Source organism: Platichthys flesus, chromosome 12 (assembly GCF_949316205.1).
Source record: "Platichthys flesus chromosome 12, fPlaFle2.1, whole genome shotgun sequence".
NCBI classification, from domain to species: Eukaryota; Metazoa; Chordata; class Actinopteri; order Pleuronectiformes; family Pleuronectidae; genus Platichthys; species Platichthys flesus.
Window position 1 is genome coordinate 6,103,604 of NC_084956.1, and position 27,954 is coordinate 6,131,557.

Here is a 27,954-nt window from a genome sequence, read left to right on the forward strand (position 1 = left end):
TTTTTGTATAAATGTGAATACCCCTTTTCCCATAAACCTCTTATCGTCATCAAGCATGCAACCAAATTTAAACGCATATGTTTAAAGAATTTCCACAATATTTACGCAAATACAGAAAATGCAATTTAATGCGCATTTCCATCCATCACTGGTTGGCAATAATTGGAGTTGCAACTCTGATTGGGAGCCATTAAACCATTGCAGAAGAGGTCAACAAGATAATGTGGTTAAAAGAGCAGCAGTAAAACCTCAAACGAAGGGAAACTGCTCCTCCTAATTGATCCAACATGAAAACAATTGGGTTTCTACTCATTTGAGGAATAGTGTAATTGCACAATATCAATTTTTGTAATAGTTTGTGGGGTTGTTTGGTCACATTCAATTAAACTTGATCAAATTTCTACAACACAATAATAAAAAGCTGATTATTGAGGACGTTAGAACCTAAACATTGACTCTTGCTCCGTTTGTCATGATAATTAAATATTTTAAAGAGTTTTGAAGCGAGGTTCACTGATTTCTTTAGTGGCGTTTCATCCTCATTACTTTTGACTTTTTCTTGGTATTTGTGAGCTGACATTTATCAGTCACCTGTGGAGGCAGAAAATTGTTCTTGGAATAATTTCGGAGCTCGTTGTCCTTTGCTGATAATCATCTAAAATCGTAACTTAATAGGGAGCAACGTAGTTCCTGCACATGACCCACATCCACGCAGTGAAAGGAAGCCTGTTGTGCTTGTTCCTTTGCTGCACTTTTATAACCCAATGTACATTCCTATTCAAGTGATATAAGTCCTTTCTTTTGTTGTATTGATACAGAGGTGGTTACTGTCATTTCTCTTCCTCTTCCCATCTGCCAGCCAACTCGTCTGAAACCTGATCTCCTGTTTGTTGTATTCTGTTTGGTGCAACCCATAAGCCGCCATCATTGCTAAAATGTTGCCTGTATAAATCAATAGCTGACATCCTGCCAGACATTCAGCCTGAGAGCATGAGAGGGAGAGAGGGAGAGAGAGACGGGCGGAGGAGAAGACGGGGACAGAAAGAGCGAGAGGAAAGATTGATATTCCGGAGCTCTGTAATTATATCAACACACCAAATAAATGCCGCGGTGGCGAGAAAACGTAAACGCGTCTCAGAATCACAGACATAGAGAAAACACAAGCCTCAACCTGGCCTCGCAAGTGTGTGATATGAGGCCACGAGAGGACAGGGAATTGGGAGAGTAAACAAATACCAGCCAGCATTTATTTCTACACCCCCATATTCCTAACTATATAAGGCCACATCTGTCCTGATTTCGAGGAGAGCCACTGCCAATTGGATAACCAAGTGTTCTGAGTGTCCACCGTCGTGTTTGCTCGGTTGTGTGTCGTGTCGCCGTTGCTCAGGACGTTATTATGGAGACTGGCTGCCGATGGTTACTTTCATCTGCGTCCAGCTAGCTGACACACCTAGCTTTGGTTTGAAAGTAGCAGTCGCACAGATTGAGCAGCAAGATAAAATAATACATCATTTTCTCAAACAAGATTATTTCCCCCTCCCAATTAAGACATTCGGTTATTTATAATATCAACAAAAGTATGTTTCTCTTTTAAAAAAGAACAGTTGGATGGATGGGTGTCAAAGGTCAAAGTCTGTCACAGTGACTGGATTTGTCCCTGAAAGAAAAAAGTGTAACTTCTTAACAAAATGGACGTGTCGTGCATTGCATTGTGGGGCGGCTGTGGCACAGGAGGTGCAGCGGGTTGTCCTCTAACCAGAAGGTTAAAGCGTCCTTGGGCAAGATGCTGAACCCCAAGTGTGCCGGCGGTGTTTGAATGATGTGTGCTAGAGGAAGTGCTGCACATTGAACCACTGTGTAAATGCGTGTGTGAACGGGTGGATGGTAGAACTCCACTTTGAGTGGGCAATCATGGTTAGAAAAACATTAGATAAATAAATACCATTGTGTTGTGCTCATGACAAATCTGTTCAATATTATCTCTGTAAATAGCCGACTGAAAATCTCCAATACCACACGCTCAACTGTGTGCAGAGAAAATACGCAGAAGGGCTTCGTGGCCGAGCCTCACTCTCATTGTCCACACGCACGCATATCATATAACATGAATAAGCATGTGTGCACAATCACAGATACTGCTTTGCATTGCAAAATGCCGTTTCACAAATTCCCAGCAGCAGACATTTGTTTTGTCAGATTCAGCACGCAGGCCACGTCTCTGTCAACGCACACAGACACACACACACACACAAATAAAGGATCATGGATTAAAGTGGGTTTACTGTTGTAAAGCTTACCTGACACAACAGCGCAAACACAACAGCTACGAGACCAAACTCCAGAGCTCGCTCTCGGTTTATTAGCAGATGGCAGCTGGAGGTTTTTCGTCTATTTAACACTGTGATATGTTATGACAACCTCTGCAAACAGTAATTAAACTATATTAGATAACAGGGGCCCGATTTAGCCCGAGTCTGTCTCCTCCCGCTGAGTGTGTCACCAACAGATACAGCAACAAATCATTGTCATTCAGTCCAGTGGACCCAAGAGGGCTTTGACACAAGCCCAGCTGGAGTTATTGGTCTTACGTGTATTTCCTCTACAGGAACGCTGGCAATTAAGTTGCTTCCATTAGTGTGGATGTGGCTTTCTCGAAGCCCTTTAAGAAATGTTATAATGCAACTGTGGGCAGACTTATAAAACCAATAATTGCCTTTACAGTTAAGCACAGAATCCTCATTGCCTCATAAGCATTGCCAAACAATGTTTAAGTGTAACTGTCCTCAGCAGAACCGGCCCTCACCGCGCACCAGGAGCCTGGTTAAGTGATGATATGGCCAACCTTAATGTTATTAAGTGTTCCACTTGCAGCATTAGCATCTTATTAATATTGAACAGGGTGTAGCTGGGTAGAGTCTGTAAAGTAGTGTACCTGCACATAATGCACGGCTGTGTGTGTTGTTGTCACTGCCATATTTATTTGAGATTATGAAACCATGGCAAAGGTCCACTAGAAAAAAAAACAGCTCCGGCTCCTCTGCAGGTTTTTAAGACGGCAGCCACTCGGCCAAATGATCCTCAGACAACAATGTTCAGATGCTCCTGTCGCACACACACCTACACTGAGTCGTGTGCACGTTTAAATGAATCACAGCCTCTTTTGGAAATCAATTCAACTGATTGTTTTGTCTTTTTAAAGCTTTCTACAGATTGCCACACACCGTTTACATGTGAATGGCAAACAGGTGACATCCAGAGGTACATATAAGGACAACATGTGAGGGGAAGCAGAAGTGGAAATAAACTGTGTGTGTGTGTCTGTGTGTGTGTTAATTCAACAGAAGGCTTGTTAGTCACACACACACACACACGCACACACACACACTAATAGTCAATGAGACACAGGCACAGGGGAAGAGAAGCGTATAATACGAGGAGGAAACTCACCATCATGCTCCATGATTTGACCCTCAGGTAATGTTATCAGCAGTGTGAGTTGATCCTCGTCTCTTCCTGACACACCACCTCTCTGCCTCCCTCCCTCCCTACCTCCCTACCCCCCACTGACTCCCCCTCCTCCCTTCCTCACAGTCTTCCTCATTCTCTCTCCCCTCCCCTCTCTCTCTCTCGCTCTTTCTCTCTCTCTCGCTATCTACTTCCCTCCTTCGTCACTCCGCCCTCCCTCCCTCCCTCCCTCCCTCCACTGTCTGCTACTCACCCTCTCTCATTGCCTCCCTCCCCCTTGACTCCCCTCGCTCCAATAAAGAGCATTAAAAGTTAATGTTTGTTTCCATCTCTGTTCCTCATTCTCTCCCTCTCTCTCTCTCTCTCTCTCTCTCTCTCTCTCTCTCTCTCTCTCAATCTATGTGTATCCCCCCCCCTCTCTCTCTCTTTCTCTCTCTCCGTCCTCTGGCTACTGAGTCTGTCTCCTCCATGTCTAATTTTCTTTTTCAATCTCCCTGCTGTGTTGAGGTCCCACTGTGACGTAGGAGAGGAGAGGAATCGATATTGAGGATGAATGTTTAGAGAAAGAGAAGGAAAAGGAAAGAGACATGCGTCACCTCAGCAGGAATCTGTGTGTGTTGTGTGTTTACTTTTCTTTGCTGCACTTTTCTTCACCTATATTTTTATTGCCAGTCAGTCTATATTCAGCAGAAGAGTATCACTGTTATAGTGGCAGATAGAAGACAGGTTATGTCATTCAATCGTCGTAAACATGTAACACACAATCTTCCTAGAATTCTTCTTGTGTAGTGAGCGCCCCACATTACTGCGTTTGTCCAATTATTGTTCATGAATGAGAACATTTTTTAAATTACAAAGACGAGATCATCAATTTTTACTCTAGAAAGAAATCACAAATTGCTAATTTAATCTTTTGCATGCTCATTATAAACCCCAATTAACTGTCAACTCTCAATTAGTAACATATTATATATTTTTAGCATATAGAATTAATGCTTATATATATATAAGCATTACTATATATATATATATATAAGCATTACTGTTACTCAGGAATACAATTGATATTATGGCGAAATAAACTACACCATATAAATACCATGGCGCCACCGTGACTACACCATGATAAAAACAATGCAGATCATAAACTTAACATCAGTAATAATCTCAAAGCTAAATAAATCAATACACATATACTGTTGAGTTACCCTCACACAGACGTAGAAATAGAGAGGACACACAGGTACAGATATAGAATAAAAGACGAGCTGAGAGGCAGGTTGAAGAGCCACTCATCCCAGTAAATACGTCATCTGTATATCATTGGTGTTACATGTCCCCTTCAAAACAGACACACACACACACACACACACACACACAAAGACACACACACACACACAAAATGATGATATCGAACCTAAATTGGCCCTAATAACTTGAGATAGACTTGCACACTTTTATACATTTATATCTTAACTCTTAAAATCTCCTGTCTTTATTATAATTCCATTAGGGACACACACACAGGTACAAACACTTGCTGTATGTACACATCCTGAGCGACTCTGCAGTGTAATGATAACATCCTGTCCATCTGCTGTTGAGGCGTTTCTACAACTATTAATAAAGTTAAAAGGTTAGTGAGTAACCACACACAGTTACTGATGCTTTGACTTCTGATGCAGCCGAATGAAACTGCACCCCACAAGGGAAAAGAAAAAGCAACTGGCTCATCAACTCCAACAACATACACACACACACACAAATACACACACGCAAGCATTCACGCACGCACGCACGCACGCACGCACACACACACACACACACACACACACGCACACACACACACACACACACACACACACACACACACACACACACATACACACACACACACACACACACATACACACACACACACACACACACACACACACACGCACACAGTCTCAGACTAAAGAGAGTGGCTGAAAAAAGAATGCACCACTCCCTCACAAGTTAAATTACTCCTTTTTTACATGAGAATAACAACAAAGGAATTTTTTGTTTTGAAAAAGTTACATATGAGTACAAGAAAATTGCACGTATAAAAAACAAGAATGTATTTAGAATAAAATTGTGGTGAAGCTTACTTCAGAATTAGATAACAGCAGGTCAGACCTTTCAGTGAATTACACAACACAAATGTTTGTGACTTCTTTTTAGAACAACACAAAGAAGCAATTTATGAGCTCAACCCCCTCCCCCTAACCAGGAGGATAACATCAGTCATCTGCACCAGATATGTTACACATCCCTTTTAAAACTATTTAAACATTTTACAATACCAAAACGCTGTGGTTACAGTTAGGCACAAACTTGACTTGAGCTGTTATCACGATGACCTGCTGGTAAAATACAAACATTTGGCTATGGGGTTTACCCACAATCCACTTCTTTGCACATGCACAACCCAACAGGAAGTCCCCTGCACAGACACGTTCACAACATCAATTAATCCTCTGCATTATTCAAACGAGAGGTGGAGCAGCCGGGGGCAGGAGGCAGAGGCAGGAAGTGACATGTTAACTCCACTGTGGAGATCACCTGATTTTCAAGGCAACACACAGACTAGTGCATCAGCTCCTATCACCATTTTCTCTCATGACATCTTCATTCACTGCTTTTTACCTGGGAGAAATTTTTTTCTTTTTACATCTGTTATGTGTTAGATGCATCATCAACCCCCCCCACTCGCTCGCGGTGAATCCCACTCGTTCTCTATGGACAGTATGCCAGGAGGTATAGTGGAGAAGGTCCACAGAAACTACGCAGAGTCTTTTATTCTCCTCTGGAGAGAATACGGAGGCACTTGCAAGTCCAGTTCACGTCTGAAAGCAGCTTTGGTTAAAGTAAGAGAAGCATCATTGTCATGGGTACAATGATCATGTCTCCAATCATGGGTTTAATCCTACACTGTACAAAGACCAGTGGCGCCTGCGGCCTTCTGTGTTAAAGTCCAAAGTTTTGTTGACCCATCAAACCATCCTGACCACCTGCCACTGCAAACAGTAACGACCATTGCTCCCGGTGGACAAGAGTCATGATTTATACGATTTATACCTTTATTTATATTGCACATTTTATGCATTGATTCAATAATGAAAAGCAAAGATACATGACAACACGTCATGCCCAAACAGGAGATGATCAAATAAGAGGATGTAACAGATGAAAAAACGCAAATAAGATCAAATTAAAACTAAAATAACACAAGAAGCGTTGCAAAAATGGGCCCAACTCTTAAGATAAGACTAAAATCATAATAGCATTAAATGGTCTGATAACAGTTCTTAGGGTTAATGTAGAATGAGGAACAAATTATTACTAGTTTTGTATAATTTCATACATGTACAACTTGTTACATCTTACTAGGTCGTTTACTGTCTAATAGGGATTATATTATTTTATCTAAATGATATATGGCTTGTTGGGTCTCATTGAACTGTAAAATAAATTCAGACCAAATCTTGTGCAGACACTCATTGTCCCGAGAGGATGAATCCCACTTGTGTTGGTGGTTCAATGCCCTGGGTTTTACTGTGTGAAGTGTCTGTACTGACATTGATATCCCCCTGTAGGAAGAACGCTATAAAACCTTGGTGATCGAAAGTGACACAGCAGCAGAAAGAGGAAAAGCTTCCCCCAACATTTTGGGTCGGTTTGGGGCTGTTAAGGCTTCAGCGTCTGAGGAGAGCCTGCGTGTGGGCTGTGGAGAGGGACGGGCTGTTCACTGCATTACTGCACATTTAACAAGTAGTTGTTGCAGAATCAGAGAGTGTGTAATTAATGTTATTTCGAGGAGAGTACCCAGTAGGAGCAGAGTGCACTGACACTCCTCTGTTGTCCTCTTCTTTTCTCCAGCCCCTCCATCTGCCTCCTCGTCCTCCTTAATCATCCTGTTTCTGCATCATCTTTTTTTGCCTTTTTGCTGTTTACATAAATTGTCTTTGTCTCCATTAATCTACTTTCTCCTCTCTCCTCCTTTTGACCTTTATTGTTTCTTCATCTTTTTGACCTGGCCTTCGATTGTCGCCCTCTTCCGTTCTCTTCTTCCCTATTATCTCCCTCTTCTCGTCTTCCGTCTTTTCTTTGCCTGTGTAATTACGGGAGCGTTACAGTGACCTTTGAGAAGACAACGTGCTATTTTCCATCTGGAGCTGAACATTACTCCAAATAGATTTTTCTCACAAACACCCAGGCCCTACGCTAATGTCAGTTCTTATTTAGACACACGTTCATGTGCATTCTCCTGTTCTAATACAAAGAGATAGAAGATTTAGATAGAAGATAAAAGGGTTTGGGTTAGGTTAAATGTGGGTGTTTTTATTAACATATTACACATTTGGCTTTTCAGCATAAACCTATGAATATAAAAAACTATGCTCTTGGGTTGGATTATTAATAATATTCAATATTTTTCAATAAAAATCGCATGAAAAGATCCCTTCAGCTGCAGGTTTTGTTAAAATCACTCCTCAACACATGGTACAATTGTTTTTTAATCTCAATATTTTTATATTTTGATGACAAATTCATTTCTAAAGGAGAACTATTCTCCTCAAGTAACATTTATGTAAAAACTGGTGATAACTGGTACTTAGGTGCTAGGTTTACCCTAGAATGAGCCTTTTATATTTATGTGTGTTTCTCCTCTCTATGGAGGCCACCATGTTTTTTTTTTGTTTTCTTTACAGTACTGCAAACTGGACCAACACCTTTTGAGTTTTATGTCAACTGAAGGTTTCCACAAGTTCTCTTTCATGTTTGGGAGTGGAGTGTTAGGTGAAGGATATTAAGCTGCAACAAGTAACTTCACCACTAGATGTTACTAAATTTTACACACTGAACATTTAATATACTGTATATAGGAAAATGACTTCTGCCACAAGTTTATTAGCCTAAGTAAATGATTCACGGAGTGTAACACTAACAAGGATTAAGGGGACTTGTGTAATCACAACCTGAGTTGAAAATGGATTATTCTGTATCTGAAGCATCACTCTGTGGGACCAGTGTAAAACTATAACGTCACCATATGTGTCAAATGCCATTTCAATGCACTTTGTTTTCAGGGCTCCGTGTTAAAGGTACATTAGCTCCATCTGGCGTTTGTTTTATGAACTGCACAGTTTACACAAAATCACAACAAAAAGTAAACAAGAAAGTTATCTTTTGTGATTTGAGCTAAATTGAGTTTTTAATCTACACCACATATAGTATCATAAATAAGGTCGAGATTGTGTATGACTGTTAATAATGTAACAATCAGGTTTTGTGATGACTTTTTTTGACTAAGTCAAGTTTCTAGTAAGTTCAAATATGAAGTTCAAGCTTCAGACTAGTGGGAACCTTAACACATCTCATGCCTGCAGTGTTTTTCAAAGTAGGCGTAGGCGTGTAATTTGAGTGGAGGGCACCGCTCCAGGATGACATCTCGGCTGAAACACTGAATACGGCTGACGGGAAGTGGTTCTAACCACAGAGACAATAAATAAGAATGTCAGGCCAAACTCAACAGCCAATGGCCTCAGGGAGAAAAACTGTGACATGACACTGAAGACGAGGTCTAACAATGTCTGTAAACAGGTTTCATCTCCTCCCCACGGGCCTTATGTGTCATGGTTTACTACTTCTTCAAATTATCTCCAAATGTCAAAGTGAAAACTAAACAAAACACTTATACATGCAAGGATAACTAAGTATTCACTGCATTTGATTTACTTCTGAGTGACAAAGAAATAGACACGTTTTGCAGATTTTTTTTTATTTTTCATTAGACTTATGGATGTCTTTCCTTTCCTTCATGATCTACCTTTTTCCAAGCACTGATATCAAAGTCTCTTGGTGCAGTTAACCCTAAATCTCTTTCATTATACACAGGAGATCTACATTTGACTCATTATGTGACATATAAAGACAACAGTGATGACTCATATTTCAAATACGCACAATACTTGTAAGTACTTGTACTGTGCAATGACAATAAAGTTGAATCTAATCTAATCTAATCTTATCTAATATGCCATATTTTGAACAATAAACCTCACATTTGCTATGTTGATCTGGAAGGAAATGTTATGTTGTATTATAATGTATAATGTTCAACTTTTACATAGGTCTGTAGAATGAGCTGACAAAGTGTTTATTGTTTAAGACATACAGAGGCAAAAAAACAGAGGAAGAGAGAGAGAAACAGGGTTTAATAGAGGGGGGAAGTTTTTCTATAGGGCAGGAAGTCACTGCTGCTTCATTAGTCATGTAGAGAGGCTGGCTAGCCAAGAGCAACTGGTATAACTTGCAACACCAAAGGAAATCGAACCAATTTTTGCTGGCACTGCAACACGGAGGCATCTTAGCAGCCGTTTGACAAACTGTAACAGGAAACAGACTTTTGGGTCGTCCTACCTGAGCGGGCTCCCCGGAGCCTGGTCATCACCCTGGAGCGAAACCCGGAGGTGTCACTGTGAGAGCGGAGCCTGGGGAGAGGCCATAGCAGAGCAAAGTGCTTCATGTCCGGATGGGTGTCCTCCTCTTCTCCCATCACCTCCTTCTGTCCTGTAGCCCAACACCAGCCTGAGGGATCGCAGGAACTCACACAAGCCTCATCATCATCATCTTCTTCATCATCATCAACAGAAGCAGCAGCTTCTCTTCCCCTGTTCTAACTTTTCCTCTGCAGTAGTCAGACTGTGTGTGTGTGTTTGTGTGTGGGTGCGTGTGTGCTCCTGTGCTTGTAACGCCCATCACCTCAGACTGACTTGCAGGTTGGATGACTATATCAAATAGTACTTGCCAAGTGTCTGATTAACTGCTAAACCTGTTCTATTTTTCTTTAATAGATTAAGATGCATTTACTTGTCCCAAACACATGCACAGACATGCACAGGCACACTCATGCAGGTAGGGAAATTTAACCTCTGCTTTTAACCCATCTGGTGAAGGACACACAAGGCTAAATAAATGTCTGGGTCCCTGATGCAGTTGTTGGATGTTATAGCAAATGATTATTTCATGATGTGAGGTTGTCTTCTGCTGTTACCCTACATAAATAAAATGTATATATGGAAGTATTTGAATGCAGCTTGTGTGGCAAGTATCTTCTAAGGAAAAACAACAAGAACATACGACTAATATGTAATCAAAACTGCCATAACCACATTAGAATAATAATAAAGGCACATCGATAGCTTAAAGCTGCAAAATTTATTAGAATTAGTGGTGTTGTTATGTTATTGATGTAACTTAGTAGATACACAAAATAGGTTAACATAACTAAAAGATAAAACATTAGTTCCAGTGTGAATGGAGCAGCAGCTGTTTTGTATTGATTTTTATATAGATCCAAATCCAAACTAAGTACTCTGTTTATAGGACACTGAGTCCTGTGATCACCTTATATAATGAACTCAGCTGCTGTTTGAATCGCCTGCAGATGTAGACTGAGTTGGTAATGTGAAAAAGGTAAATATTTCTATGTGGGGAAAGAACCATCTAAATGTCCAAAACACGTCTAAAGCATGATCAACATTTAGCTTCGTCTACTGCTCTTTTTCAGTTGCTAACATTTACCCTCGGACTCCACTGGAACACATTGTAACTTGAATAAATTTAAGATGGTGATATCGGAGTGTACTCCTCACATAAGGCAAATTAAACATATGAGCAAATACATACGTATGTATATTAAGTATTGCATTATTACGCTTACCCTCATTTTTGGCTTTTAACGTTATTCACTTTGTAATTCTTTTGTTTTTGCCATGCACTTTGGAACCTTGATAGATAGGTACTATTCAGATTTTTTTTATCTTCTTCTTCTTGTTGTTGTCATAATGATTATGATTATGATTATGGTTATTATCGTCATCATTTTGGCCATGTAACATAAACATGTCCCTGACAAAGATATAACCAAACACACTCCCTTCGGCCCAACTTTCTAGATTCTAAAAAAAAAACACGGACATATAACTCTATGTAACCCTCCTAGATAAATAAACACTTTACCACAGAAACAAATAATATAACCTGGTTGGAACATGTCAAGGTTATTGGGTCTTAAATCCAATTTTTTATATGCGAACCACCCCCGTTTCCTCGTAATGGTACATCCCATTCCAACATGGCGGCGACGTGGACGTACGACCCCAGCGTGCACTGCACCGTTCACGTACGTGTCTATATACGGAAGTAGGCGTGGCGTCACCGCGAACTAGCTTGTTGAAAAAGCCAGTCTCCTGCTTCATGGGGAGAGATGGGCTGAGACTCAAGAGGACACCACCGACCACCACCGACTCCACCGGGCCGTCAGTGCTGCAGCCACAGACCGGGAGACTCCGGTAAGCCGCCCCGGGGGGACGTTGAAACCAAACGAGTTGACGCTGTTGTGTTATTGTTTCGGACAGTTGGAAGTTGTGTTATGTGGAGTGAGACGCGGCGCTAACGTTAGCTCGATTAACGTGTGTCGTGCGTGAGGGAATTTAATTTAGCCCCACAACAGACACAGCTAGCTAGCTAACGTACATTCAAACACAGATCGGGCTGTTTACTGTATAAGGTGAATTAATGTCATGTTGTGTGAGGTAGCATTAGTTGCTAGCAGCTAGGCTAACCTGAGACATGCCCCCACCCCCTCAGTTAACTTCAGGCCAGGGAGCCACAGTTACTGATGCTGCTAACGCTACTGCTGTAATGTGAAATTATAGTTTGTTGTGTGTTTATTGAAAGCTGGTTTGCTTCAGTGCCTCGAGACATTGGGTTTCAGGTTGACTGGGTTTGCATCTTCCTGTTGTTCTCTGCTGCTGGAAATGTGAAAGTCCCACACAGCATGTGTCTGTCAAACGTGTGTTGCATCCAGAGCCAGACTCTGACCTGAAATTGCTCATTTCAGCCGAACTGGAATGACCTGTCCCACCTTTGACCTGTCAAGAGCCCATTGAATCCCAGTCCTTTCACTTTATAATTTCCTCGTCCCTCCAGTACACCTTAAGTATTCATCCTGGAGATTGTTTATATAATTGGGCTTAGTTATACCAAATGTACACTACAGAAGAAAGAAAAAAGTTAATGTCCTGAAAGGGCTGGATCACCTCCGGGACAAAAAGGGCATCTGTACAAGTACCAGGTTTAGTCCGTATCATAGGGTCTACATATTTTGGATTGATCTCAAAGTAGTATATTATAAAATTGCCTCATCAGCCAAGGTTGCATTACTCCACCAAAGAAGAGCTGTAAGGCTTGGGTCAACATTCACATTGCAACATCAATATGTCTGTCAATTATGAGTGTTTAGTGTAGACGAACATTGTGTACAGCAATGTCTCCAACAGTGTTAATGTCTGACCAACAGTCACTACAAAGATGGTGAGTAGGTTTACTGTAATGGAAACCTCTAGAGCATTGGTTAGTCTGTGGTTGACACTGTCTTGTGTGGATCAATAGGGGTCCAGTAACTAAACGCTTTGTCCTCTGGGAGTTAATCTGACTCTGTCATCAACACCTTAGTGACCTGCTGTGTATTTTGTACGTGGTATTTTGTATGTGGTGGTAGCAGGTCAGTGGTTATTAAAACAACACACAGTTGCTGATTCCAGCTGTTGTGTTTCTTTGGATTGTGTCGCAGCGGTCCAAGATCATGAAAGGAAAATAACAAAATTCTCTGCTGGGCTATCCAGCTGGTGCTAACTGTTGTTTTATGACTGGTCCTGTGTGACCAGTTGGTTGCCATGTGATGGTGGACAACTCCTTCCAGCGTATGTAAAGAGTGAGTTTACCAGGGGGGAATGTTTGCCCTAGAAAGAAGTCAACTTATGTCATGCAGCATTATCCGACCTTCTTCAGAGGCAGAGCTTCTTTTTTCACAGAAGAAGAAAAGCAAAAGCATAATATTCCCACTGATGAAGTGAAAGCTCTGAAACAATCTGTCACATGTTGGGAGTGATCTCACTTCCAAGTAACGTGAGGTAAAAAAGGTTTGTAGTGAAAGGATTTGAAATGTTCTCATGCTCTCTATAGCCACCTGACAGTGTAACATAGTCTGGCTTCTTACCTAAATGTTTGTTCATTTGAATGTCTGTAGATGGGTCACTTTCCCAGTGGCCACTGGTCAACTGACTGAGTTACTGTTTCAAGTCATTCCCTCTCTCACTCTTGTCCCGTTTCTTTAACAGCTAAAACCTTACTGAGTGTCTTTTGGAGCTTATCGTCTGAGACAGACATAATTTAAGACAGCAAAGATGTCAGGAGACATTTATAACAAATTTGTACTCACCATGAATTAATTTTGTCAAGGTGTCTGCTGTTGGTTAGTGTTTAGCAGGAGTTCCAGAGTATATTTGTCTGTTGTAGCTAAATACAACACTGTAAGAAAGGTGACGGTGAAACAGAACAGTAATAATACAGGCTGCAGTGAAACAATGAGCTGAGGTGAAATACAACTTTTTGGAGTGTTAAGTATTTTCTTTTTGTGTAGAATGTTGTCCTATATTCACACATCTCCCGATAAAATGAAGAGACCCCAACAGATCTGTCTTAGATCTGCATGGCAACTATTCAATTCCAGTGCCTGAAAACCACTCTACTACCAATTGAATTTGGTAGTAGAGTGGTTTAAAGAATCGCAAAAAGATTTTATTTTAACACATATTTATAAATTGTCAAACCAGAGAAACTGATAATCTTGCTGGGTGGTCTGTATATGGCCAATATGTTTTTAAAGAATTTAAATGTTTGTTTCAATCTCTCTGTTGTTAAAATACCAATTTTCCATAAGAAATAGACAGAGCTGGCAACAATATGCAAGAAATTGAAAGAAACGCCTATGTAGTGTACATGGGCTGCTGTTAACCCTCTAGGGATTTTGTCTTGCATCCTGTGTAATATCTAATCTGCTCTACTGAAATGCACAAGCATGCATGCAGATGAACATGTGCAGAGCACCTCATTTACGGGATCTCTGGGCTCGACAAAGACGTCTCTCACTCCCGCATGACAATCAGTGTTTGTATTGTGTCGAGACAGTCGCGTTGCTGCTTTCTCGTGCCTATGTGTCAAATGGAATGACTCGGATAGATGTAGGGACTAGTTGAGAGGCTCCCAGCCCAGAGTCCACACACAACAACCAGGCCTTTTGTCCCGGCTTTGCCCCCATCCACCCACACAGTGCTCATAACATCATGGAGAAAGAACGTCTTTATCTTTCGCTTTCCACAGACTCATCTCACGCACACATTTTAGGCCCAGTCCAAGAGGACAGCAGCTTAAACAGGCTAATGTGACAATATGCCCACGGTAACGCTGCACTGCCGAAACTGCGTTTGACATTGAGATGGTTGCATTTGCACACGTTAAAGAAAACAGTCTAGCAATAAGTGAGCTGTAGGTTTTAGGGCTGTGTCTCACATCAGCAGGTTAAATATTGCCTATTCTCTGCTGTGCAACTCCTGAGTGTGTGTGTGTGTGTGTTTTTTCTTTCTGTTCAACATGGCTGAGCTAAGTGGCTTTTTTTTACCATGCTCCAGTGGGTGCTCAGCTGTGGCAAGAGGGAGGGGATACAAGGGGCCGGCCAGAGGCTTGCCAAATCGGATGAGAGCACAGTTGGGAGGAGAGGGCACAGAAAGTGAGAGAGAAGGGAGGGAACCCTGCACGAGAAGAGGGAGAAAGAGGACAAGAACGGGTGGGTGGAGGAGATGGAGGAGGGAGTGACAGAGGGTAGCATGTGTTACAGACAAAAAAAAAGAGGGGCTAAGAGAGAGCCAACGGTAAAGTGAGCGAGTGGGCGAGGCTGATGTAGAAGGATAAAGGCGGGGTTGTGGTTTGTGTCACATGATCCCCATGCAGGCTGTAGCCTAGTGAGCTCCAGGTGGCAGACAGCACAGATACAGTAGATACAGAAAGAAAGAGGGAGCGGGACACAGTTGCAAGGCTCAACACAAAGACTCTTTTACCCCACCACCCTCCTTAACCCCCTCTCTTTGCACTCCTTTCTCTCTGTCCTTCAGGAATTCTTCCCAGTTCCACTTGCCCTTGCTCCTCTCCACTCCTGGCCCCAGCAGGCCAGGGAATGTCCCGGCAGCGAGATGCCTTACGTGGACCGACAGAACCGCATCTGCGGCTTCCTGGACATCGAAGAAAATGAGAGCAGTGGCAAGTTCCTGCGGCGTTACTTCATACTGGACACCCAGCAGGGAAGCCTGGTGTGGTTTATGGACAACCCGCAGGTAATTAATAACACAGGGCTGTGTTAGCTTAGCTCTTAGCTTTATTCATGGTGAAAGTAAACCCTGCAGGTAACTTCACAGCAAATGTTTGATTTTACGATTTATTGAGCAACTGCATTCCAGCTAATGGAAGCTATCAGTGTTGACAGTCATGTCTCAGGCGAACAGCAGGCTACCTTTCAGGTTTCTGTCTTCATTACAGGTAGGTACAGGTATTTCCATTGCCAGACGGTCATACAAGGATGGGGAAACTTGGATTATGTTATTCTAGTTGACAGGAATTGGGGAGAACATGTTACAGGCACAAGAGTAGGTCAGTGCTAATGCTGTTTCTGTGTTTCAAGCTGTGTTTCAAGAAGGAGATACTGTATGTGATGAAATGTCTATCTGTCCTTGGATCCAAGCTTCTCAATCAAGTCCTGCAGGGGAAATTGAAAGGATTGAATGAGTTCACAGATTCTGGTTACATTACATGTTTCCTTTGATTCACAGCACTTTCACTATTAGTAAAAATATCCTCATCTGAGAATAGATAACAATGATGTATATTGAATTATGTTATATATTGATTACTGTAGTGCTCTCCATTTATCCATGAAGTGAACAATGGTATTTGCAGGGTCAACATTTTCTCCTCTATGACCCTTTGTCCAAAGCTGTTTTAGTGTAACTCTCCTCTTGGTTTATACATCGTGTTGGCTTGCAAATACTGTATTTGTAAGTGTGCTGTTACATGAAGTATCCATAAATGATGTAGTGCAGGGTGAATTTTGAATAATTCAGCAAGTCTCTTTCCTTTTATAGATTGAAAAAGGTTAAAATTTAATGATGTTAAATCTGGTTCCCCTAGTTTCAGAGACACAGCAAGACACTGAAATTAACTATCATGGAAAGCAGCCAAAGTATACTGTACTTACTCCATAACATCGACTTGCTTTTCAGGACCGTCTTTGCCCTTTTGCCACATTGGCCTTTTCCCTTATTAGAATGACAAATTTTTGGTTTTCTAGTTTTGCATATTTTGTTCTTTTTCCTCCCACAGAATCTGCCTGTTGGTTCTGAATGCGTCGGTTCTTTCAAGCTCACCTACATCTCTAAGGTACCCAAATATAACCACTCAAGCTAAGATGACTATTATTTATTAATAGAATAATAGTGTTTACCGTGTTTGGTTGAACAGATAATATAACAGCCACAGTGGTTTGTCCTCCTCTAGGTCAGCGATGCCACAAAGCTGAGGCCTAAAGCAGAGTTCTGCTTCGGTAAGAAAACACTGATCATCACACACTATCTGTTATTATTTGTAAGCATTAACAATATACTTTCTTACAATACTAATAAGATTAATGGAATATCCCTAATTTCTTAAAGTTTAAATTAGTTCTATACTGGCCAGGATTGCAGCAGTATACTGGTTTCACAGTATACCATGTACATATCTGGTGTTGGAAAAAACTGCTACTGAGTGGAGAATCTCATTCAGACTTGGCAACTGGCTCCAAACAAACACATACAGCAGAGAAAATGAAAAAGAGAAGTGAGACAGATATCACCATTCACTGGAAAAATACAACCAGTATTATAGGATTCTTTTTGAAATCCCTAAAATGAACATGGGGCTGTGCTCGGGGACGGACATTCAGCTGGTAAAAAACATAGATGCAAAGTAGTTGCCAATGGAGGAAACTCATAAAACATGTCAAACACCCTCCCTCCGTGCAGATCAAAGTTGTCTGCTTGTAACTTTAATCCCTGATTTAAAAAAACATGTGAACATGAAAATGTCAACCATAAACTGCTCTATTAAAAGGATTTTCCACATCCCAGTCCCCGATTAGATATGTGTTGTAGTTCTGTTTGGTAACCTCTGATTTACAACACACACGTACTGACCGTGATCTGACCCCTTGAACAAAAACACACACAGACTCTCCCAGCTCGGAGGGCTGACATAAGTGTGTGTGGGTGAGTTTATGGTAAGAAAAGATAAGACTGGCTGCGCTGTCTCCTACTTGATTAATTAAATTGGCAACAACTTTGATAATCATTTACAGCATTTTCATAATTTTGGCTAATCAATAGATGTTTGACAGATTAATCCATAAAGAGAATTGATAATTATTAACCTCATTTGGATACAAATCTGTTCAAATAAGCTCCAACCTGAAAGAAATACAACAGTAAAATTCTGCTTTTACATTGACACACGAGCAATAATAACCTCATGATTCGATATAGACGCAAAGTAGTTGAGGAATATAAATGAGGGATCACTCCAAGGACTACATCTAATATAACCTGATGGAACAATGTCCGTCCCCATTGATCAGGCAGCTTTGTGCGACTGTGTCTGTTTAGCCAACACACAAAGATGCAGGAGGCTACAGCAGTTGATGACCTGGGGGATTGTTCATTTGTTTGCTCTGTTTTCAGATTTCCTAAACTTCAGGTTGTATTTGCACCGGAAAAGTTTTCATGGATTAAAGTTTTAGGTCTGACAAATTTAGAACCTGAGGAATTGGAAACTTCCAGATTGTACTGAAGATGAGCTACTTTGTGTTTCCTATCTTTATGAATATGAAAAGAGTGAGGGAGTGTGTGGCGCCTTCCGTTGACTATCCTCAACAAAGTATTAGTTGGATGTATTCCCAACCCGAACAATTTAGAAAAGCCTTTTTAAAGTTTTAAGCCGTCACTTTTGGTTTTCCGCTTCTTCTGTCGTGCTGCTGCCTTGCTAGCTTTTTCGGCACATTACGTCTACTAACTACTGTTATGCACCACTGCTTTCTGCCATTGCTTGAAATTATCCAGTCACTTCTGTGCTTGTGGAATGCTTGCATGTCCCTGTGCTCCTGCTGGTCGACATCAACATAGACACAGTACAAAAACGTTCTCTTAAAGAAATTGCTCTACTGCGCCACTGATGGGCAAACAAGTCATTGGACACCTTTAAGAGGTTGGAGAATGTCAGCACTTAAGAAACATTTCATAGGTATTTATTAGTTATGGTTCTTCCATCAGGGTTTTTGCTGCATAAAGAATTGGGAGGCGGCAGGCCCCGTCAAATTTCATTCTGCCTTACGAAAACATTCTAGTACAGAGGGAACAAGTTTACTAAAGTGATCACACTTGTCCCAGGCTAAATACAAATCATGGTAATAAGATTACCATAAAATAGCTGTGTAGCGTGCATGTGTGTCCCTTAGCGTAGTTTCTTTCCACTACAAGAAAAATCTGTGGCAGTGGATCTGTTCTCCTTCCACTGATATTCAATTCATAATTTTCCACACTAGGCCAAAAGCACAGATAGTCAATGCCTCTTCCTAGTACATCTGTCTACGTGTAGAGTTACGTGCATGTGATTCATATTTAACACAGAATGAAACAGATGGTGTAGTTTAGACTGTAACCGAGTCTGACTCAAGATGACCAAAAGAGGCCTGGATATACTTTCACTCTTCCTCTTGTTCCCACGGTTTCCTTTCTTTTATGATCTATTAGTCATCAATGCCGGGATGAGGAAGTTCTTCCTGCAGGCCAATGATCAGCAGGACCTCGTGGACTGGGTCGACGCTCTCAACAAAGCCACCAAAATCACTGTGAGACAAATACAAGAGCATACACACAGTGTGCACAGATAAGCACAAGATGTACAGTTCACTCCTGACTCAGCTTTAATCATTTGTTCTTCCTGGCTCATGTTTTATCATTCTGAGGAACTTGTATTTCTTCCTCCTCTGGAGATATGAATGAGTGGACTGTCATGAAACTAGAGTGAGTCACAGTATGACTAACAGGATGCTGTATTGTTGTACTTACTACTTGGATGAAGGGTCAATTCCATTGTTTTCCATGAAGCGTTCACCATCCAGATAGGAAATGGATATAAAGCGTGGTTTTGGCTCATCAACTTCTATAGAAGGGTTTTATTTTCCCTTTTGTGTGTTTAATTAAAAACTCTGAACTGTTTGTGTGTACTTCAGGTGCCAAAGTCGCATGATGGCCAACAGAATGCAGAGAACCAGAAGGTTTTGCCAGAAGTCGCAGGACCAAAGAAACAGGTGTCTTATAAGACCGAGATTATTGGAGGAGTCCCCATCGTCACCCAGACACAGGTAGACATGACCGACGCATGAACATACCTTACTCCATTCTTGTTTTATTAAATTATTTGTTTGTGTCTTTTATAGTAATTTATATGAACATTTATTGTGCTAAATTACCCTGCAGTCAAGATTACATCTAACATGTGAGAGATGTTTTTGTGGTCATAGAATCCACAACCGAAATCAGACCTCAGACTGTAGAAAAGCTGCTTTTATTTTTGTTTGAAATGTTGTTGAAACTTCCAATTACATCCTCCCGGATGTCCCTCCCCCTGCAGCGTGACGGCGGTGATGGTGCAGACAGAGCAGAGCGAGACGCCATGCAGCGCTCTCACAGCCAGCTGCCGTATTTCCTGAGCAGGCCGACTCAGGAACACAGCGTCATTAAGTCAGGTTACTGTGTCAAACAAGGAGCTGTGGTGAGTACCTGCCACTGTCGTCAGATAGTTCACTTCTCTGAAAATCAATGGCATTTACCAAATCTTAGATATGCAATAGCATTTCTTATTAATGGCACAATCACAATTCAGCTACTTTTAGAAATGCAATGATCTTAGTAAAATCTCCTGTAATTATCTGGAGGGACTGTAACTGTGAAAACACAAGTGTCAGAAAAATTTAGAGGCTTTTTTCTACCAGCCCCCTCTTAAAATATAAAGGCTGAATGAGCCTGTGTGAGAACGCTCAAGACAAAATCAAGTTGTTGTAAACACATCTGTGGGGAGAGTCTCCTGCTTCATTCTTCATATATAAATGGAATACTCTGTACGCTATTGTCTGGACACTTTCCAGAGTTAGTGTTTGAAATTGCCATGAGACATCCATAAAAATAGCCCTCCTTGTGATATGCAAGAGGAATGTTACAAGACATTTTATCTTGATAAAAAGAAAGAAATATCGTTGCCTAAGGAAACACTCAATTCCAGTATGAACAAATCTTTACTTTTGACTTAAATACCTAGGATCTAGAAACAGTTCTTGTCTTTTCATTATTGAAACAATTTGTGACAGATCTTGTGTTGCTAGAAAATTTTTTACCAAAAGTTCTGATAATAATTTCCCCCTTTCTCCCCCAGATGAGGAACTGGAAACGTCGATATTTCCTACTGGAGGAAAACTCAATGAGTTACTTCAAGTCTGATCTGGTAATCAACTTTGATTCAATTATATGAAGTCTATAAGGAATGTTTATATTGATGGTGCATGTGTTTTGGATTCACCCCCACAGTCTGAGTCAGAGTAGCAGCAAACACTCAGTCCTGACTTCGAACATGTTTTATCCACAGTGTGTGTGGAATTCAAGGCCCTCATTTCACATGTCCTATCATGCCTCGTTCCCCTGTTGGCATCTCTCTCACAAACACACACACATGCATACAAACTGTCCTCAGGACAATACTGCACGTCCCATTCCCAGTACTTGGCAAGGTCTGCCCTTATTTGAAAGCTTTATCTGTCTGTTTGGCTATCAACATGCCCCAAGGACACAGACTCTCTGTCTGCTGGATAAAATGACCAGGTCAAGAAAATTTCAACCATCAGAGTTTTACTTTGCTGCTTATTCCCAAATCTTTGAAAAACTGTTTGTACCAGCTACATTAGCAGAAGCATTTGTAGTAATTGTACTGTGCATTTCAAGTTATGGCTTCTGTTAGTATTATTATTATCTATTTTTCTAACTTATTCAGTATTGTTCTTACCTTTTTTAGGAGAAAGAGCCTCTGAGAATGATCCCACTGAAGGAAGTTCACAAAGTCCAGGAGTGCAAACAGAGGTATTTAACATGTCCCAGCATTTTGGCAATGTAAGAGAATCTTTTGTCCGAGGGGGGTGGTGTTTACGTTTTCTGATTTAAATAAAGATTCTACTGTCGAAGAGATGAATGTGATTTGACCTGTTTTCCACTTTTTGTTGAAGTGACATTATGATGAGGGATAACCTGTTTGAAGTCGTCACCACATCAAGGACATTCTACATACAGGTGCATCTTTCTCTCTGATAAAATCAATATGCTGTTGATTCGTACCTTTCCATTCCTTCTGATCTCCTCTCAGGTCTCATTCTCTTCTGTCTGTTTCCTCACTGTCATCTTCGTCTTCTTTGCCTCCAACAGGCAGACAGTCCAGAGGAGATGCACAGCTGGATCAAGGCTGTCTCAGGGGCCATTGTGGCTCAGCGGGGGCCCGGGAGGTCTGCAGCCACAGTATGTATCACACACCACTGTAGAGTGCAGTGCCACCCTGGCATAGATTCAAGTCCTCACCATTCGACTCATGTCTGACCTCACGTGTACCTGTGGAAAAGGGATATCAGATCTGTCACTTCTAATGTGCAGAACTTGACACTTATCTTACTTTGACTAAAACTATTCAAATTACTTTCTGTCTTTTCTGACTGTTTTTTTTCTGACACTCAAGTCAGCTATTTCTTGCTCACACGAGAGCTCACACAGCTGAAAGCTACAGAGATGAGAAGTTTGGCGACAGTAGGTTTCAGAACATTCATGTGTTCTTAACAACATTGAACCCAGCAATATAGTTTGTTTTAAAGTCTGACAACAAGTCCGATGAAGCTACATTTTTCTTGGTTCATTCTGTAGTAAGTCTTAACTCCCTATCAGATCAGCACAGAGTCTTAGGACAGATGCTAACAGGCTGTTAAGAAAAAAAACAGCCTTTTTTTAATTGGACTATTGGCAGTTGATCGATGACATGAGGTGAGGGGAGAGAAAGAGACGGGAAATTGTAAGCAACAAATGTCTCCATCTGGACTTGGACCGGGGACGTTGCTGTTCATAGCTGACGTAACCCTGGAACCACCCGGGTGACTCTGGTGATTTGAACTTAAGTAGGTCCTCAGCTCACAAGATAACAATCTGTTATCACCACCTTTCACTTTCCAGCAGCTCATGAAGTCAGTGTCACTACGTAAAGTTTCGTTTTACGACGGCTTAATTAGTTCAGTCAGCAGCTTACATACTTGGAGACAGGCAGGTAGACTTGGCAGCTGTGAAGAGAGAAGTAAACCGGTTCCATATGTCCTGAGCTGCAGCTGGTTCCTTCTGGTTGGACTGGAACCATTCTCAACACGTCCGCGCTGACTCTCTCTACAGTTCCCTCCTTCTTGCCTCATGTGTCTTCTTTCTCTCGTGCCTGTTTTTTCTCTCACCTCAGTTTACCCTCTCTTGTGCCTCTCTCGTCTTTTTTCCATTCTTTCTTCCTTTGTCACATTCTCTCCACCGTCTCCTCTCCCCGTGGGCAGATGGCCCATCTGCTCTAATCCTGCTTTGCACTGTGTTGTTGCAGATGCGGCAGGCCAGACGGCTGTCGAACCCCTGTATACAGAGGTATACGTCCCGAATCGGGGAGTGCAGCAGCACGTATGTCAGCTCGTCTAAACCCCCCCCCCCTTTTAAACTATAAGTTTACCTTTTTTAAAACTGTTTTCCACTCACTGGCTGACCCTTTGTGGTTGTAGACATTACGAGGGCAGATCAGATCTGACTGCACATCTGATGCTCCTTTTTTTCCCAACCACACCCTACATATGGCTGTGATAACCCAACAAGCGCTCCTCCCTCCACGCCCTCATCCTCAATGCTTCTCTGATCCACTTCTCTTCCTCCTCTGCTTTTCTTTTCCAATGGCGAACTGTCACTTTTAGCTCAGCTCAAAATTTTGATCCCCTGCATTTAGATTGTTTCCAGCGAAAACAGGTAAAATAAATGTATCTTCGTCAGAAACTGTAGAGCTCAGGTTGTGCTTATCTTCTCTTGCACATGATGACCGTCACAAGCACGGTCACTCAAATCCAGCCCACCTCAAGTCTTTTAAATGCTTAAATATAATATTGTTGCAGTTACAGTATGACTCCAGACAGTTGGAATATGACCATGTAACTATTGGACAAACTTGCAGTCCCTTCCTCCCTCCTGCCCGCCCTCCCTCCCTCCCTTATGGCTTTACCTCCACAGCTTTCATGATAAGTGATGACGATCTTAGGCCCTGTACACACCTGGTATTAACAAGTGGACAGTTCTGAGTGTGTTAATTCACACCTGGGTTTAACATGTGGTCCCACATACGTATCGCGAACAGATCTCTGACGGGATCTCACTTCCCCGCTCTCTGAGCAAATAAACACGTCCATCATTTCTGTTCACGAAGACCAAGTTCTGTGGTTTTACCCGTAAGTCTGTCCGATGTCACTTTGTGGGTGTTTATCGGTGTAGAGTGAGAAAGAGAGATGTAGAGAGGAGCTGAATGAATCTCATGCAGCTGCACTGTGAAGAAGATGTTTACCAGTTACAGGAAAGTATGGATCATTGGGTGGTGATCAGTGTTGATCTCGTGTCGGTGGCTGCAAACAATCACAGAGAAGAGAAAAATAAGTTTGTTTTGTAGTGAAACTGCAGCAGATCAGAAGACATCCTGAGTGCTTACTTATACCTGACCACTTGTGATAGGGTCACAAAACCCACTTGTTAATACCAGGTGTACACACGAGTTGATGAACAATCCATTAGCAAACACACACACACTCACTGCTTGAACCTCCTGACCAACTTAGCCGTGAATAGCCGTGTTCTCTGTTCTTTCTTGCTGGGTACATGTGTCTTTCACACCTTGTGTTTCTCTTCCCTTCATGCTCTGTTATCTCTGCAGTCTGCTGCAGCTGTGTACCTGTCTTAGATGTGTGACATCCTGCCTGTCTCTCCTCCTCCCTCCTGTCCGCTGCCTGTATGTTTTTGTTTCCTCTCTTGCTCATACACACAATAACAATAATGAGGACACACTTGTTTTCACGTTGATCACCTCCACCTTCTGTCTGCTAAATGTTAAACATCTGACCAGCGTTGAAACGAGGACTCACCAGTGCTGAAACCACAAATCCAAAGGCACAATCTTTAGGTCCATTTACATGCAAATTCTCGGGTTTGAAAAAATGCTTAAAGTTTTGTGCAATCGTATCAGTTAATCACTTTTGCAATTGACCTGAAGGGAATTGCCAGTGATTATCTGATGAATTTGCTCCTTTTGGACTCAGCACAAATCTCTTTAACATGTGTGTTTGTGTGTCTCACATTAATTAACATTCACATTTCTGTGTAAGGAAACTTACACTTGTGCTGCTTAGGTTACACTTACTGGAATTTTCACAAGCCCGCAAAGTCCCAGGAATTGTCCAAATACTGAACCTTTGTGTTGACAGATATTTGTTTGGCGTTTCTTGGGTCTTGATTGATTATTTTCACACCCACATTTCACCAACTGCACAACTCCCCCTTGTTTAATTCCCACAACCTCTGATGTGTCGTCGCCTTTCTTCTCATGCCTCTGCTTTGTGTTTCAGAGATTGAAATCTGACAATGAAAGGCTGTGAAATACTGATCAACAACCAACCACTGCTTCCTAAGACACTCTGCTCTTCCACTGCAACCTGTTGAGACTACCAAAACTAAAACCTGCTGACACTACTACCACTGCTACTGCTACCTCTACTAGTCCTACTACTACTACTACTTCTACTTCTTCTGCTACTACAGCCACCATCTCCACTCTCTTGCAATGCTACATTCTTCAGCACCTACATCCTTAAAGCTGCATCAAGCCCCACACGCTGGTGCTGATTCCAAGTCTGTAACTCACTTTGGCTCCTCTCAAATAAACCCTGCTTTTTCAGGATTTCACTTTTGTTACTAACAACAACTACCTGTCTTGTCTCCCTCACTCTTCTGCCTTCCCCTGTTTCTGCTGCAGGAACATGGCAGCCGTTCCACTTTCTACCGTAGCTCCTCGGGCCCCCCCGCCCCTCGCTCGCCCATATCTGCCATGCCACCATGCAACCCAGAGTGGGGGGCTGCTGTCACGTGCACACGCGCACAGCCTGGCGTGGGACAGCGAGCACTTCATGAGCCTGCTGCCACGGCCCAGTCACAGCCACACGCCAGCACGCCTGTCCTTGCAGGAGACACGTCTGGCAAAGTGACCTGCAAGCCCTCTGTGACCACCATCACCAACTCGGAGGAGTCACCGTGGCGCAGGCGGAGCAGCTTTGAGCCCCGCATGCCTGAACCAGAACCTGTGGACTTGGATGACGCCGACTTGCCAGTGAGCGAGGTCTGAGCCGGAGTGTGGAACTGCATATTAAAACGTGTTTATCTGGATGGATGTTGATGTTGATGTTGGATGGACGAAGAGGAAACCAGGCACGACAGGTGCAAATAAATGAGGGCAGGTGTTGGTTTTCAAACAGAAGCTGTTGGCAGATCACAAACTGCTGAGCTCCCCCGTCAGTGCCGTCAGTGTGCGAGACAAACATGTTGGGTCACCACTGGACTGCATCTGTGTGCCAAAGACGACCCACTCTTTACCCCACGCCCCCCCGCCTGCCTGCTGTCTCACAATGGCATATTTATTTACCAAGAGAAGACGCCGTCAAACAAAAGTACAAACCTTAGTTCACTTGTGCGGATTAGTTTTCAGTTGCAGACCTTTTATTTGAACCTGTACAGTGTGCGTTCAGCGGCATCTGTGGGGAGGAGGATTTTTGTAAACCACTTTGTTCCAAGACTAATAAGGGAGTTTTTAAGGGTGCCAGGTGTTTCCTCATATCTTAAATAAGTGTTCGAACTGAGGACTGGCTTTTCATAACCTCTCTTATTTAAACAGTGTGGTCCGTTCATGCTCATTATTTTAACACTGGATTTAGAACTAGATGCTAAAAAAGTTAAAAAACAATATGTATATGATCCAGTGAGTTTGATAATGCCAGACCAAATGTGTTTCAGCCTCAAAGCCTCATTTAGTGCGATTTCTTTTTTTTTTAGTTGACAAATGTTTTGATTTTAAACTTTATGTTGAATATAGTGGAAGGTTACGGTCAGTTATTTGTCCGCCGTGAGTTTCATAGTTGACTGGTATTGACCTCAATCTGAAGTAGACTACATGTTAATGTACAGTTTTTACAGTTAATCCACAAGCAGAGTTCTGTGCAGAGAATGGACAGAAGAAAAAAAATTGAAAGCGTTCACAGTTTATTAATCACTTCAAAACCTGAATCAGCATCTTCACAAACTGTACTTCAGCAGACACTTTGTGGACTCTTGTTTTGGACACTGGAAGGCATGGGGGAGGGGGGTGGAGCAACTTTGTTTTAAGTAAACACAAAGTACAAGACATGAGTTTGTATGCATTTTGTAAATCATAATAATAAAAGCAGCGTTGTGGTGGGTCAGCTCTAGATGAGCTTCATGTCCGGACAGACTGGGCTCTAACTGGTTTACGTGAAGTGAACAAATGCTGAAGTCAGTTGTTGGAAGAATTGATGAAACTGTAATAACACCACGCAAACAAAAGATTCAAGCTCAGACACTTCCATTGCATGTTAACAAGTTAACAATTCCTCAGATTGTCTTTTTAGTTTTTGTTGACCTGCGGCTCGTCTGTGTGTTGTTTTTACAGGATAGAGCCTTGTGCATCAGAATTATTTTTTATATGCTTTTAGATGTTTTCTTTAATCCGTGTTATTTTCCCAGTAGCAGGCAGGTTTTATTTACAATGTCCCACTGCTAAATAACAAACACTAATCTTTCCTCTTATTTTTTTAAGTGCCTGCTCCATTTCATCCAACAAAGCCATGTTCCTTCACCCCTGTTCAGTCTTGTGTAACTGGTTTGAATTGTTTCTATTTATTATGTGGATGACTTGAAAGAAATAAACACTGAAAATGTGCTCAGACTTCCACGAGTATTATTCAGTAGTCTTTAGTATTTATTATTCGTCACCAAAGACCTCAGAGAGACTGTGGAGATATTACAAAACAAAGAAAGAAATTCTCCATAAGCATCTTCATTTGACCATCAAGGCTAAATCTGCCCTCTTGTGGTGAGAGGGAAATCTTACTTCAGTACAGATGATCAGGTACAGTTTGTGTGTCCTTGTTCCAGACACAGCCTCATGCTGCATGCAGTTTGTGTCAGTGAATTTGCAGAGTGAGGTCATGGAGCCACACATAAGGAGCTGTTCATGGTTCCACTCTTTGTATTTACAGAACTATTGTAGATACCTTGTGTGGACTCCAGGGAGTTGATAAGGATGGTGATTCACAGGAAGAGTAAA

General features: G+C 41.8%; 2 protein-coding genes across 7 annotated transcripts in view; one reads left to right on the forward strand and one right to left on the reverse strand.

Moving 5' to 3' along the window:
- The window catches only part of phactr2 (phosphatase and actin regulator 2), a 31,397-nt gene extending 21,213 nt beyond the window's left edge, over positions 1-10,184 (reverse strand). Inside the window, exon 1 of one of the 2 annotated variants that reach the window (XM_062400785.1) lies at positions 9,916-10,184. In XM_062400785.1, the coding sequence (XP_062256769.1) occupies positions 9,916-10,051 (136 nt within the window). In that variant the 5' untranslated portion in view covers positions 10,052-10,184. Of the gene's footprint in view, positions 1-3,450; positions 3,530-9,915 lie in introns of those variants that run through there. The other variant, XM_062400788.1, reaches the window with a different exon arrangement.
- A 1,546-nt stretch (positions 10,185-11,730) lies between these two features.
- Positions 11,731-27,567, forward strand: LOC133966106 (pleckstrin homology domain-containing family A member 1-like). Of its 5 annotated transcripts, XR_009923919.1 has the most exons (15): positions 11,732-11,849; positions 15,510-15,728; positions 16,771-16,827; positions 16,945-16,990; positions 19,230-19,327; positions 19,712-19,843; positions 20,113-20,253; positions 20,911-20,979; positions 21,544-21,608; positions 21,752-21,815; positions 21,948-22,037; positions 23,140-23,213; positions 24,499-24,573; positions 25,187-25,469; positions 25,594-25,734. XR_009923919.1 is itself a non-coding variant. In XM_062400865.1 (14 exons), the coding sequence occupies exons 2-14, from the start codon at positions 15,588-15,590 to the stop codon at positions 25,820-25,822; spliced, it is 1,281 nt and encodes a 426-aa protein (XP_062256849.1). In that variant the 5' UTR covers positions 11,731-11,849; positions 15,510-15,587; the 3' UTR covers positions 25,823-27,567. The 5 variants fall into 5 exon arrangements, 3 of the variants coding, with proteins under 3 accessions (XP_062256849.1, XP_062256848.1, XP_062256846.1); XM_062400865.1 differs by lacking the exon at positions 25,187-25,469 and having other exon boundaries at positions 11,731-11,849; positions 25,594-27,567; XR_009923920.1 differs by lacking the exon at positions 24,499-24,573.
- Positions 27,568-27,954: the final 387 nt, after the last annotated feature.

Bases quoted from the DNA above. Each gene is read 5' to 3' on its own strand.
- LOC133966106 (XM_062400865.1), top strand. From the start codon at position 15,588: ATGCCTTACGTGGACCGACAGAACCGCATCTGCGGCTTCCTGGACATC. The intron at 19,328-19,711 runs GTGAGACAAATA...TGTGTACTTCAG, and splicing joins ACAAAGCCACCAAAATCACT to GTGCCAAAGTCGCATGATGG. The intron at 24,574-25,593 runs GTATGTTTTTGT...TTTCTGCTGCAG, and splicing joins CTCCCTCCTGTCCGCTGCCT to GAACATGGCAGCCGTTCCAC.